Source organism: Arachis ipaensis, chromosome B07, assembly GCF_000816755.2.
Source record: "Arachis ipaensis cultivar K30076 chromosome B07, Araip1.1, whole genome shotgun sequence".
Taxonomy (NCBI): domain Eukaryota; kingdom Viridiplantae; phylum Streptophyta; class Magnoliopsida; order Fabales; family Fabaceae; genus Arachis; species Arachis ipaensis.
In genome coordinates, this window is record NC_029791.2 from 29,016,145 (window position 1) to 29,028,057 (window position 11,913).

The following is an 11,913-nucleotide window of genomic DNA, read 5'->3' on the forward strand; positions in this document are numbered from 1 at the left end:
CCCCCTTGGATCCATTGTCCGGCTGAATTCTTTAATCTTTCTATTCTTTTCCTATATCTCCTCTGAATGGTAGTAGCGTGAAATAATTTAGTATTTTTATTTCTCTATTTAAGCCATTTTAACCTTGATCGTTGTCTCCAGTATTTTTCTTCTTACTTCCATATTTTTGAAGTTCTTTTTTTTATCTCATTGATCTGCTGCTGTTTATTTTCTTCCAAGCTTGAATTTTGTAGACTTTTAAGCTCCTCCTTCATCTTCAAAATTTTCTTGTCAGCCCTTCTAAAAGTGGTCCTGCTCCATTTCTTCAGTTTCTCTTTGTAATTTTTCATCCTTTGAATAATGTTAGTCCATGCAGTTCCTCTTGTGATCTCTTTGTTTCATTTCCTATTAATAATATTGTGGCATTCCTCATGATCTTCCCAAAAAGTCTCATACTTAAAATGCATATTCATCTTATTCCTCGGGTTAGTAGACAGCATTAATGGACAATGATCTGAACTTATCACTGAGAGGGCTTCTAAAATAGCATGTTAAAACTTTTCCCTCTATTGCCAATTTGCTAGGGATCGATCAAGTCTTTTTCTAGTTATGAACCCATTTCTTGGGTTACTAAACCAAGTAAATTTTGTTTCCTTTAAGTTCCAAATCCATGAGCCTATTTTCATTTACAAACTTCCTGAACTCTTCATCTTGCTCTCTAGGCTTTGGGTGTAAACCAACCTTTTTCTCTTGTGTTAGAACATCATTAAAGTCTCCAATGTATATTTGTGCTTCTTCTTAATCCCAATTATTGGCTGTTAAATTTCTCCATAACTTCTTCCTGTTCCTGAAAATTGGATTACGATACACAAACACACATTTTCAATATTCACCATTGTTTATACTTATCCGAGTGTTTATAAAATTATCACACCACGACAAAATATTAATGTTCACATTTGATTTTCACAAAATACACAGACCTCCAGACAAGCCCCGAAGTTCTACACAAAAAGGATTTATCAAAACATAATTTTCTTCTAATAGAATTAATTTTACCTTCCTTAGCTCTAGTTTCTATAAAAAAAACTACTAACGGCTTGCTAAATTTGTAAATATTTTTTAATTCAGCCATTGTCGAGGATGCCACCACTCCTCGACAATTCCAATTTAAAAGATTCATGGCTGAATTTAAGGCATGCTTAGGCTCGCCTCCTCAGTCTTGTTGTTGTTACCTGCATTCCAGTCCACTGTTCCTTCTTCAGTTCCATCCCATTCTGCTACCCCTTCCTCATAATTCCTGATTCTCTTGCTGATCTGCATTGGATCTTTCTGATTATCGTCCTCTCAGGCTGCTCCAGCTATCTATAATATGCGTCTATTCTCTCTCTTCCTTTTAAGTTTCAAACTTTGTTGCATACAATTAGCTAGTTCAATTTCCCATCCTGATGACCCTATGTTATTCTCCAATATCTTCTCTCATTCCTCTTCGTCATCGCTTGCTAATTCAACATAATACATGTCTCCACTTTCTGCTTTATACTCTTATTTGTATATCTCTTTCTTGCTTTCTTTCTTGTTCTCACTCATCTTCTCCTTGTTGTTCCTATAACTCCAGCGTGAGTGTATCAGGTCAGAATTATTATATAATGCTGGAGTTGTATTTTGAGCCTGCACTTCTCTATTACTGTCATTTGTCTGGTTGTTGCGAAGCAGCACTTCATCTTCAGTTATCCTTGGGATGTGGGCTTCATAGGTTGATTCAAATCTGTGAAGTTTCTTTTGATCTAGACTCTTTCTTTCTCTTTGGGTTAACTCTTTCCTGATCAAATTAGTTGGACTTTTAATGTTGGGCTCCCTTCCAGCCTGCTTGCTTAGTTGAACATGAGTTATTTCTCTATTGGGCCTTTTGTCTATATTTAGCCGAAATCTTTCTTCAGCTTCTTCTTGTTGGCTTGGTCTTTCTTTTTCTATATTATTTTTCTTGATCTCTCTTGCTGAACTATCCATTACATAGACTGCCTTTAATTCCTCTAGGTCAGTATTCATTCCCTGAAAATCTGGGATATTCTGAGTTTTTTTTACCTACCCCTTTGCTCTTTCTCTCTCATTCTCTTCCACAAATTGATTTTTCAAGAAATCTTCTTCTTTTAATTCATGCTGCAAATTCTGCTCATTTCTGATCATACTTTCTTCAGTATCTTATCTGTCCTCACTCCCATTTCCCATGCTTTGTTATCCACGCGCTGTTTCTTTCACAACTTGCTCTTTCCATCTTTCTTGTCTTAAGCTACCACCACCCATGGATGTAGTAGATCGAACCTGGCTAACTCCTAAACCTGCTAAGTATCTAGGCTTTGTTGGATCCCAAACCGTCATTGCTGTTGGATTTTTGCAACTTTTCTTTTCATGTCCAATGATGCCACATTTGTAGCAGTACACTCCAGTAGCCTTTCATATTGAAAATATACCCAAAGGTTTGACGATTTTTCTCTTGCTAACCAAAATCCTGTTGGAAGAGCCTTCGTTATATTAATGCCTACTCTGATTCTCAAGAAGGATCTCCTAAGAACTCCATCCACCTTTAGATTTTCTACTTCAGCAACAACTCCTAACATGTTCCCAATATGAATGGCTATTTCCTTGCTCATGTAGTCAACAGGAATACCATAAACTTGAACCCAAAATTCCATAAAATCATGATTAACTTCAAACACAGATTCACCTTCTGTCAAAAGTTGAAGATTAATCAGATTGCTTCTCACATTTCACGGTCCATTCTGAAGTATTTGTAACCCTTTTTTCCTGTCTTTAAAGTTGAAAAGTATCTTCTTTAATCTTATCTCAGTGACTGCTACATCTGGTGGATTGCCCCACATTTCCAATAAAGCATTTCTGCATGCCTTGTAACTTATCACTTTATCAGAGATAATTTTTTCCACTATGTTGAGACACTTAACCATCTCTAATTTAATGATTACCTCCTAATTATTTAATCTCAACAAAGCAACAAAATAGAAGTAATGGAGTCACTTCACAAATTTCGTATTGACATCTATCTTCAGCTCCACGCGTCACCATCTAACCATGACACCACATATAAGCATGTAATGCTTACAACCACCATTAACACCATAAAATTCTCTTATTTTAAAAATATTTAAAATTTTTTCTATAATATGTTCCACTTTCTGATCCCACGTGAGCTTTCTTAGAGTATGTAGGCTCAATATGGTCTACTTTTATAATGCATGCCTCACATTGGTGTAATAGAAGTAAAATTGGGCCATGGTTTTAACTTTTAAAATTGTGGTCCACAATAGAATCCCCTTACAATTGGTGTGTTGCACTTCTTTACATGAATTTGTTGTGCATTAGACTGCATTTGATAAGGTTAAAACATGCCAACATTCTCATTTTGTAAGAGTTAAAATGAAATATTTGATAATAAAAACAAGGGTAAAAAACGCATATAAGCCAAGGACAGATTTTAATTGCGCAATTCAGCCAAACCAGATTCTCATTCATCAATCAACCAAAACACACTATAATGTAATTCGAAGCAACAAAATTCGAATTAGATTTCTTCATAATTCGAATCAACTTAGCTCGAATTATGACCAACCATTGCGCACAAATAGTTCGAATCAAGTTGTCACGAATTACACAACCATAATTCGAATTTAGTCAATTCGAATTACATGCATTTCGTGATCAGCTTCTCAATCCTTCATCTTCAACACTTTTAAGTCTCTCTCTCTCCTCCGCCAGTGGCACACATGCAAAAAAGAGTAATTCAAATTGATACCATTCGAACTTCTCCTATGTCACGAAATGCATGTAATTCGAATTGACTAAATTCGAATTATGGTTGTGTAATTCGTGGCAACTTGATTCGAACTATTTGTGCGCAATGGTTGGTCGTAATTCGAGCTAAGTTGATTCGAATTATGAAGAAATCTAATTCAAATTTTGTTGCTTCGAATTACATTATAGTGTGTTTTGGTTGATTGATGAATGAGAATCTGGTTTGGCTGAATTGCGTAATTAAAATCTGTCCTTGGCTTATATGCGTTTTTTACCCTAAAAAAATTAGTTAAAAAGAGATAAAATTTACTTTATTTAATATTTATTAATTGTTATAATAATTAATAAAAATTAAATAAGGTTAGTTCTGATTCTTTTGTTTTTTTTTGTCTTCCTCGTATTACCAGAGTTAAAAATACTTAAAATTGCCACAATTACAAATTTGATCATATTTATAACCGCAACTATAATTTAAACAATTCCGCTAGATGAACAATAAGAGATGCAAAAAACGTGAACAACGGGCCACATTTCAGGTCCACTAACCATTCAATTTCACTTTCATCCTAAACCCACCATTTTTACTAATTTCACTTTGACCTAATTATACCCCATTCTAACCCAAACCTCCTTTTCACCGCAGCCAGCCGTCCGTCACCTATCCCAACATGTAGTCTCCCTTGCCGGCAAGAAAGCTCCCAAGTACCGCCGTCTGCCGCCATCACCAACCCCAAGTGCAGGTGAGCCGTCCGTATTAAGAACAAACATCTCATTTGCATGAAAAACAAACATTTTATTTGCATTAAGAACACACATCCCATTTGCATGAAAAATAAACATCTGCATGCTCAATAGAGGACGAAGCTGGACTGCGTGCAGCGACACAATAGAGGTGAGGGGCAAAGACAGTTGCCACGGCGCGATGGAAGATGAAGCTGGACTGCCTGCAGCGGTGCGATAAAAGTGCGACGAAGTTGGGCTGCGTGCGGTGGTTGGGAAGGTGCGCCGAAGCACGGATGCATGCGGTGGTTTCGGAGGCATGAGGAACCCAAAACGTATGCGATGGTTCGCGAGAGACGCTGGGGATTGTTGGGAGTAGGGATGGGGCGCAGTGCGGATGTGAGAAGAAAGGTTTATAGTTATTGAAAGTCATATTCAAAATAAAAATTATATCTAATCAATTTATAATTTAATTTTTAAAATTAATTAACGTTTTTTTTTAATTTATTATTTACGTTGTTCATGATTTTTTTTTTAACTTGATCATAGGTTCCATTATTAAGAGTCAAATTGATGATTGCAATGAACATGTGACAGGGCAAATGGGTATGAGCCACTATCATTACTAACACGACTTATTACTAACACAACTTATTTTGCGGATAATTTGATATTAAGATTATATCATTAAGATTAATCTTAAAATTTATGAAGCTCATCATGCGATTGTGAACCGTGAAGAAATCGAAGAGATCATGTATTCATGTGAAGACAAAATGTTATTGCTATAATTTTGCACAAAAAAAAAATTGTTTGTGTCGACTTAATTTAAAAATTTGTTAATTCAGTAGCGGATTTTTTAACTAAGAGAGACGTGCGTAATTCGGCGAATTTATGGAAATTGATTATACTAGATAATGATTTATTGTAAGATTTCTTTTTGATACTCCTGTTTAGCTTTTGAAACAGATTTTCTTTATTTCTATTTTCTACAAAAATTTAGACACTAATTATATATTTAGTAAATCCAATTTAATCTGATTTATTTCAAATTAATTCCAAACTGGATTTGATCTTTTGAAGTATATTGGTTTAATAAATCTTTTATATTTTAAAAGTAATTTATAAAAATTAATTTTTAAAAGATAACTTAAACCTCATTTTGATTCTTGAGATTGGCAAGTTGAACTAATTTAGTCGTTGACCTTTTAATTATTACAATTTGGTTTCTAAATTTAAAAAAGTGCACCAATGGACTCAAATTTTGCCATGCTGAACATATTAAAACGATATCGTATGCGTTTTGACGCTAAAGAAGACATTAAACTACGACGCTTGAGATAAAATAAAAGTAATAAACTATTATGTGCCGTCAGAGGCTAACTATGCTCTGCTAGGATTTTTGACCTAAAAGAGCTTCGGTGCCGTCAGGTCAACGTGTTCTACCATAACCACTGTGAGTCATAGACTCTCACCACAGTCACATTGTCACATAGAAAATATGGATTACGTAGAGCCATGCAAAGCGTAGTACAAGGGAGCGATGAGGAGAACGAGGGGGTGATACAATTGGAAGAGGAAGACATCAGGGAAGGGATACAAGCATGCTTTAATAGTCTTATTGGAAGACTTTTTGAGGATAAATCTTTTTCAGCTGGAACTATGGAGAATGCTCTGCGGGTGATATGGGGACGCCCAGATGGGTTTCGCGTCAATGCGATTAGTCACAACCAATTTCAATTCTTCTTTGCAAAGGAGATATATGCTATGAGAATTGAAAAGGGAGCTCCTTGGTTATTTAAAGATTTTGCGCTTCATGTTCAACAATGGAAGGAGGAGGTAAAGATAGAAGATCAGGTGCTCACAAGTCTGCTGGTATGGATCCAATTCTGGGGCTTGCCAGAAAGCTACAAAACTAGGGAAGTGGCCCGAAAATTAGGTGAAGGGATAGGTAAGGTGAAGGAGGTAGGATTCTTTGATGTACGGGGAAGAGAATCAAGGATTATAAAAGCAAGAGTGGAGGTCGACACAACTCGAAGGGTGAAAGACATTTTGCAGGTGGCTGGTCCAGATAAAAAAATTCTGGAGGTGGTTATTCGATATGAAAGGCTGGGAGTTGTGTGCACCTATTGTGCAAAAATAGGGCATGATCATAAAACTTGCTTACAATTCATGGAGGATTCGAAGTTGAACATTATAAAGGAGGATAGGATTGGTGAATGGTTGAAAGCCGATCAAATTGGTGTAAGGGTGGAAGAGAAAGAGAGCGGTGGAAACTCGGGAGGGGAAGGAAGCCAGCAAGGCAGCAACTGCCGGAGGAAGAAACCTACACCTGATTGCTTAATCGAAAGCTTTATGAGACTTAAAGTGGAAGGAAAAGCTAAAGGAAGCGATCCTGGGAGGGGCTCTAAAATGAATGATGATTGGAGTGTAAAAGAAAATGTCCCGCTTGAAAAAAATTCTCTTGTCCTCTTTGACACCCAAAGGAGCCCAAGTTCCCAAAACCGAAATGATGGGAAGGCTGAAAGGATTACTGGTTTATTGTCAGAAACATGGTCGAACAACACCGTAATAGTAGAGTCGTCTGGACGGTTCAAAAAACTCAAAAGCATGGCTAGAAAAGGGTCTGATGGAGTCGGAACTATTAGTGGGGTTAAAAGAAGAGCGATAGAAGGAGTTGCGGATGAAGAGCATCAGAATTTGCATGAAAAGAAGACTAACCTGGACTTGAAGATGGTGGAGGGTGCCAGCCGAACATTGGCACCCAAATCACCATGAGAATTCTCACGTGGAACTGTCGGGGTTTGGGGAGACCCCCGACAGTTCACAACTTGAAAGGGATTTGTCAATCCCACTCCCCCGATGTAATTTTTCTATATGAAACGAAAAATCAGCCTCGATTGGTAGAAAGGAAGATCAGGTCATGTGGGTACAGCAATTAAAAAACGGTAGATCCATCTGGGCTAGCTGGAGGAATAGTTTTGGCATGGAAGGAACACATGGAGGTGAGAATTGAAGCACATAATGAATACTTTGTTGAGGCAGTTGTTAAGAATAACAGTCGCAACCTAGAATGGAGATTGTTTGGGGTGTATCTTAGCACAAACGAAGCAATAAGAGTGGGGCAGTTTCAGGAATTAACTTCACTTATTCAACACTGTGATGGAAGAGTGATAATTTTAGGAGATTTTAATGCTATTAGAAATCAGGGAAAAAAAGATGGTGGGAATCCTCGATCTGAGGTCTCAATGGAAAACTTCAACTCTTTTATTGATGATAATATGCTAATTGATTTAGGGATGTTAGGCAGTCCCACATGGACTAATAGAAGAGGAGGAAATGAACTGATTAGAGAGAGGTTGGATCGTGTGATGGTCGGTATGCAATGGAGGGAACAATACGGGTTGGCTGTAGTGCGAAGACTATATGAGAATGGTTCTGATCATTCTCCCCTTTTGTTGGATTCTAACCCACCCACATGGAAAAGTAAAAGGCGGTTTAAATTTCAGGAGCGTTGGTGTAGAAATGATGAGGTTAGACGGCTGATTTTGGAGGTTTAGGAGACAGAAATCCAGGGATCACCCATGTTTATATTGGCCCAAAAATTCAAATTATGCAGACACAAATTGGTAACTTGGCAGCAGCAACATAAGTCAAATTCTAAAAAGGAAATTGAGGAGCTAACTCTCAAACTAGAGGCGCAGAGAACTGAGGGTACCCATGGGGTTCTGAAATAATGTATTGGAAAATAGATTGGAAGAAGCTTACAAAGCAGAGGAAAGCTACTGGAGAGAGAAGTCGAGATGCACTTAGCTTAAGAGTGGGGATCGTAATACAAAATTCTTTCACCAAGAGTTCCAAACTAGAAACCGGAAGAATAAAATCTGGGGACTAGTTGGAGCGGATGGTACTCTTGCCACTACTCCGGAAAATATTGCCAAGGTAGCTGAGGACTATTTTAAACAGCTTTTTTCATCGGCACAAAGTACTAATCCGAGTATGAATTTTGAGGATTTCAATCCTTCGGTTACAGCTCACATGAACCGAAGGTTGCTGAGATCGGTTACTTTTGAAGAAATCAAGAGGGCAACATTCAGTGTTTATGCACAAAGCGCCCCAAGGAGCTATGGATTCATGGCAAAGTTCTTCCAATTCTATTGGGATATTGTGGGCAGAGATGTATTTAAGGCAGTTTGCAGTTTCTTTGGCGGAGGAAGAATCCTGAAATGTTTTAACCACACCCAAATTTGCCTAATCCCTAAGATTCCAGATGCCAGAGATATGACACAGGTTAGACCTATTAGTCTTTCATCAGTTTTTTATAAGATTATTTCTAAAATACTGGTGCATAGACTATAGCCATTCATGAATAATATAGTAAGTGTGAATCAAAGTGCATTTTTAAAGGGCAGGCTCATTTCTGATAATATACTAATAGCTCATGAATGCATGCATTACCTAAAAACTAAAAGGAGTGGTTTGGAGAATGAAATGGCAATTAAATTATATATGAGTAAAGCCTATGATCGATTTGAATGGAGTTTCTTATGGTTTATTATGACGAAGATGGGTTTTGATGAGAGATGGATTTCTTGGATTCGGGAGGTGGTCACAACTGTTTCTTACTCGGTTCTTGTGGAAGGTCAACCTTTTGGTTATTTTAAACCAACAAGGGGTATCTGCCAAGGAGACTCTTTATTACCCTACCTATTTCTTTTTTGCATAGAAGGACTCTCCTTCTTGCTACACAAGGCTGAGCAAAACAGGGTTATACAAGGCATTAGGATCCATAAAAGGTGTCCATCTATTAATCATCTTCTCTTTGCAGACGACTCTATTTTATTCAGTAAGGCATCTCTAGAATCATGCAATGCTATTTTAGGACTCCTAGAAACATATGAAAGAATAAGTGGGCAAAAAATCAATCTCAGCAAGTCAGCAATTTTTTCAGCCAAAACACAGCAGACTCTCTACGACTACAACTAGCTAACAGGCTTGGTATCCAGCATATAGGGATGCAAGATAAGTATCTAGGTCTCCCATCTATCGTTCAACGATCCAAAAAGGCTACCTTTGGAGCTATTAAAGATAAAGTTCAAAAGAAATTACAAGCCTGGAAGAGGAATTTATTGTCAGCAGGAGGAAGATATGTACTTATTAAGGCAGTGGGGAAGCAATTCCTGTGTATACCTTATCATGTTTCAAACTCCCAGAAATGCTTCTAGATGAAATACATAGGATGTTTACACAGTTTTGGTGGGGTCAACGAGGAACAGAGAAGAAGATGGCATGGATCAGCTGGGACAAAATGACTAGACAAAAGAGAAAGGGTGGTCTTGGCCTCAAAGATCTGAAAGCTCAGAATTTGGCACTGCTAGGTAAGCAGTTTTGGCGGATTAATACTAATCCTAATTTCTTACTGGCTCGCATCCTAAAGGCTGAGTATTTTTGGTATACATCGGCATTAACAGCAGAAAAATGCGTTAATTCTTCTTGGAGCTGGCAGAGTTTATTAGAAGGAAGGAAGGTAGTGGAGAAGGGGCTTAGATGGAGTATAGGAACTGGTGAATCAGTACGTATTTGGCAAGACCCTTGGCTGCCCCCTCCATACCCCTTTTATATTAATCCTACCAATAATCCAGCAGTAACAATTTACAGAGTTATAGATCTATTGAGAAATGCTAGAAGTTGGAACCTGGAGCTGATAAACACACTTTTTTCCCCTGACACAGCTGCTCGAATTTGCGCCGTAAGTTTGAATGAAGATGGAATTGACAAGATCACTTGGGCATGGAATAAGAATGGAAAATATGATGTGGCCTCTGGATATCAAATTACATATGCTTTCTCTCATGCCCCAATAGAGCAATTTCCACAGGCAGTGCAAAACCCAGCAATTTGGAGAAGACTATGGAGCCTGAAAATGCCACACAAGATTCAATTATTTATATGGAAGTCTATCCATGAAAAACTTCCTGTTCTTAAATTACTACATTAACGATTTCCAAGAGACCATTTGTCACTGTCTCCTACGTTGCAAGGCTGCGAAAGAAATTTGGGGTTTGTCTATATCAGCAGCGATAGCACTGAACCAACCCATGAGTACCTTTGAAGAGTGGTGGAAACAGTTGACGATTTCAATTGGAACCGGAAGAGAAGGTGACAGAAAACTGACCTTGTATGCTATTCTGTGCTGGAGTCTATGGAAATCAAGGAATCAAGAGATATTCGAGGGAACAAAGACAGCGCCTTGGGAGACCTTCAACCTTGCAATGAAACTGCAGCAAGAGCTTTGGCCAAACTAGAAGAACTATCGTTACCTTCCGCATCCTTATTAAATGATTTTGTGTTTTTTCTCTTAAGTAATTTCTTTCCTTTCAATAGTCCAGGGCTATATTTTTTGGGAGAACCCCACCTCTTAATTTTTGTCTCAATTTGGACCATGTATTTCCTATTCTTATATGAAGTACAATAACAATAACTTTGGTAAAAAAAAAAACTACGTCGCTTGAGGGTTATGACAAAAAACTTAGTTATGAGTTATGACAAAATTGTTCAAACACAAAATAAGGAAAAGCACAAACTATCATCTCAAAAAGTTTTACCACATCAAACTTAAATGTAGTGGTTGTTGCTGCTGGGATGGAAATAGGCCAGACAGTCTATCAGGAGCCTGCTGGCCTGATATAAAATAGGCATGGACTTAGACTCTTGTAAAAATTTTAATATAGGTCTAAGTTTACTAATTAGCTTTATTGATCTGTCAGGTCTGTTTGAAATTTTTTTTTTACCAAAGATAGGGAGACTCGAACCTGCGGATAATGCTAGGTAGTCAAAAAATAATTACAATATAGAAATATTACATAAAAATTCTCATTCTCTTGATAAGCAAGTGACATACACCTCCTTATCACTTATCCTCCTTATCACCAACTATTTTACTACATGTTTGGAGTCATTAATGTTCTTTCCAAAATCAATTTCAGTTTCTCCCAAATCAAATCCAACATCTCTCAATTACATTATTATCCATTAAAATGCATTAATTCTCTGCATAAATTATAAAAATTAAATTAAAATTTTTTAACAATTTCTACTATACAACTTATATTTTACATATAGACTATTAAAAAATAAAACATAAAATATAAACAAAAATTAAAAAATAAATTTTTAAAAATAATTATTAACTCGTTATATTAAAATCAATAAATAAGCATATATATAAATATTAAATAAAAATATTAAAATAATTAAAATCATAACCTATTAGTGCACATATGAGATAATTTAAAAAATACAATAAGACGTATAGTTTAAAATTTGATAATATTAATTATAAAAATTTATTAATTATAAACATTATAGGTATGAAATTATAAATATTATGAAAACAAAATATGTATG

General features: G+C 36.6%; 1 protein-coding gene and 1 long non-coding RNA gene across 2 annotated transcripts; both read left to right on the top strand.

Moving 5' to 3' along the window:
- LOC110264543 lies at window positions 4,271–4,898 on the top strand. Its single transcript, XR_002350720.1, has 2 exons — window positions 4,271–4,526; window positions 4,642–4,898. It is a non-coding gene; the product is annotated as an uncharacterized LOC110264543 (long non-coding RNA).
- LOC107606939 lies at window positions 7,506–8,243 on the top strand. Its single transcript, XM_016308938.1, has 2 exons — window positions 7,506–8,039; window positions 8,148–8,243. The coding sequence occupies exons 1-2, from the start codon at window positions 7,506–7,508 to the stop codon at window positions 8,241–8,243; spliced, it is 630 nt and encodes a 209-aa protein (XP_016164424.1).

Coding starts and splice junctions, on each gene's coding strand:
- LOC107606939 (XM_016308938.1), top strand. CDS start 7,506: ATGGAGGTGAGAATTGAAGCACATAATGAATACTTTGTTGAGGCAGTT. Junction 8,040..8,147: donor GTTGGTGTAGAAATGATGAG/GTTAGACGGCTG, acceptor GTAACTTGGCAG/CAGCAACATAAGTCAAATTC.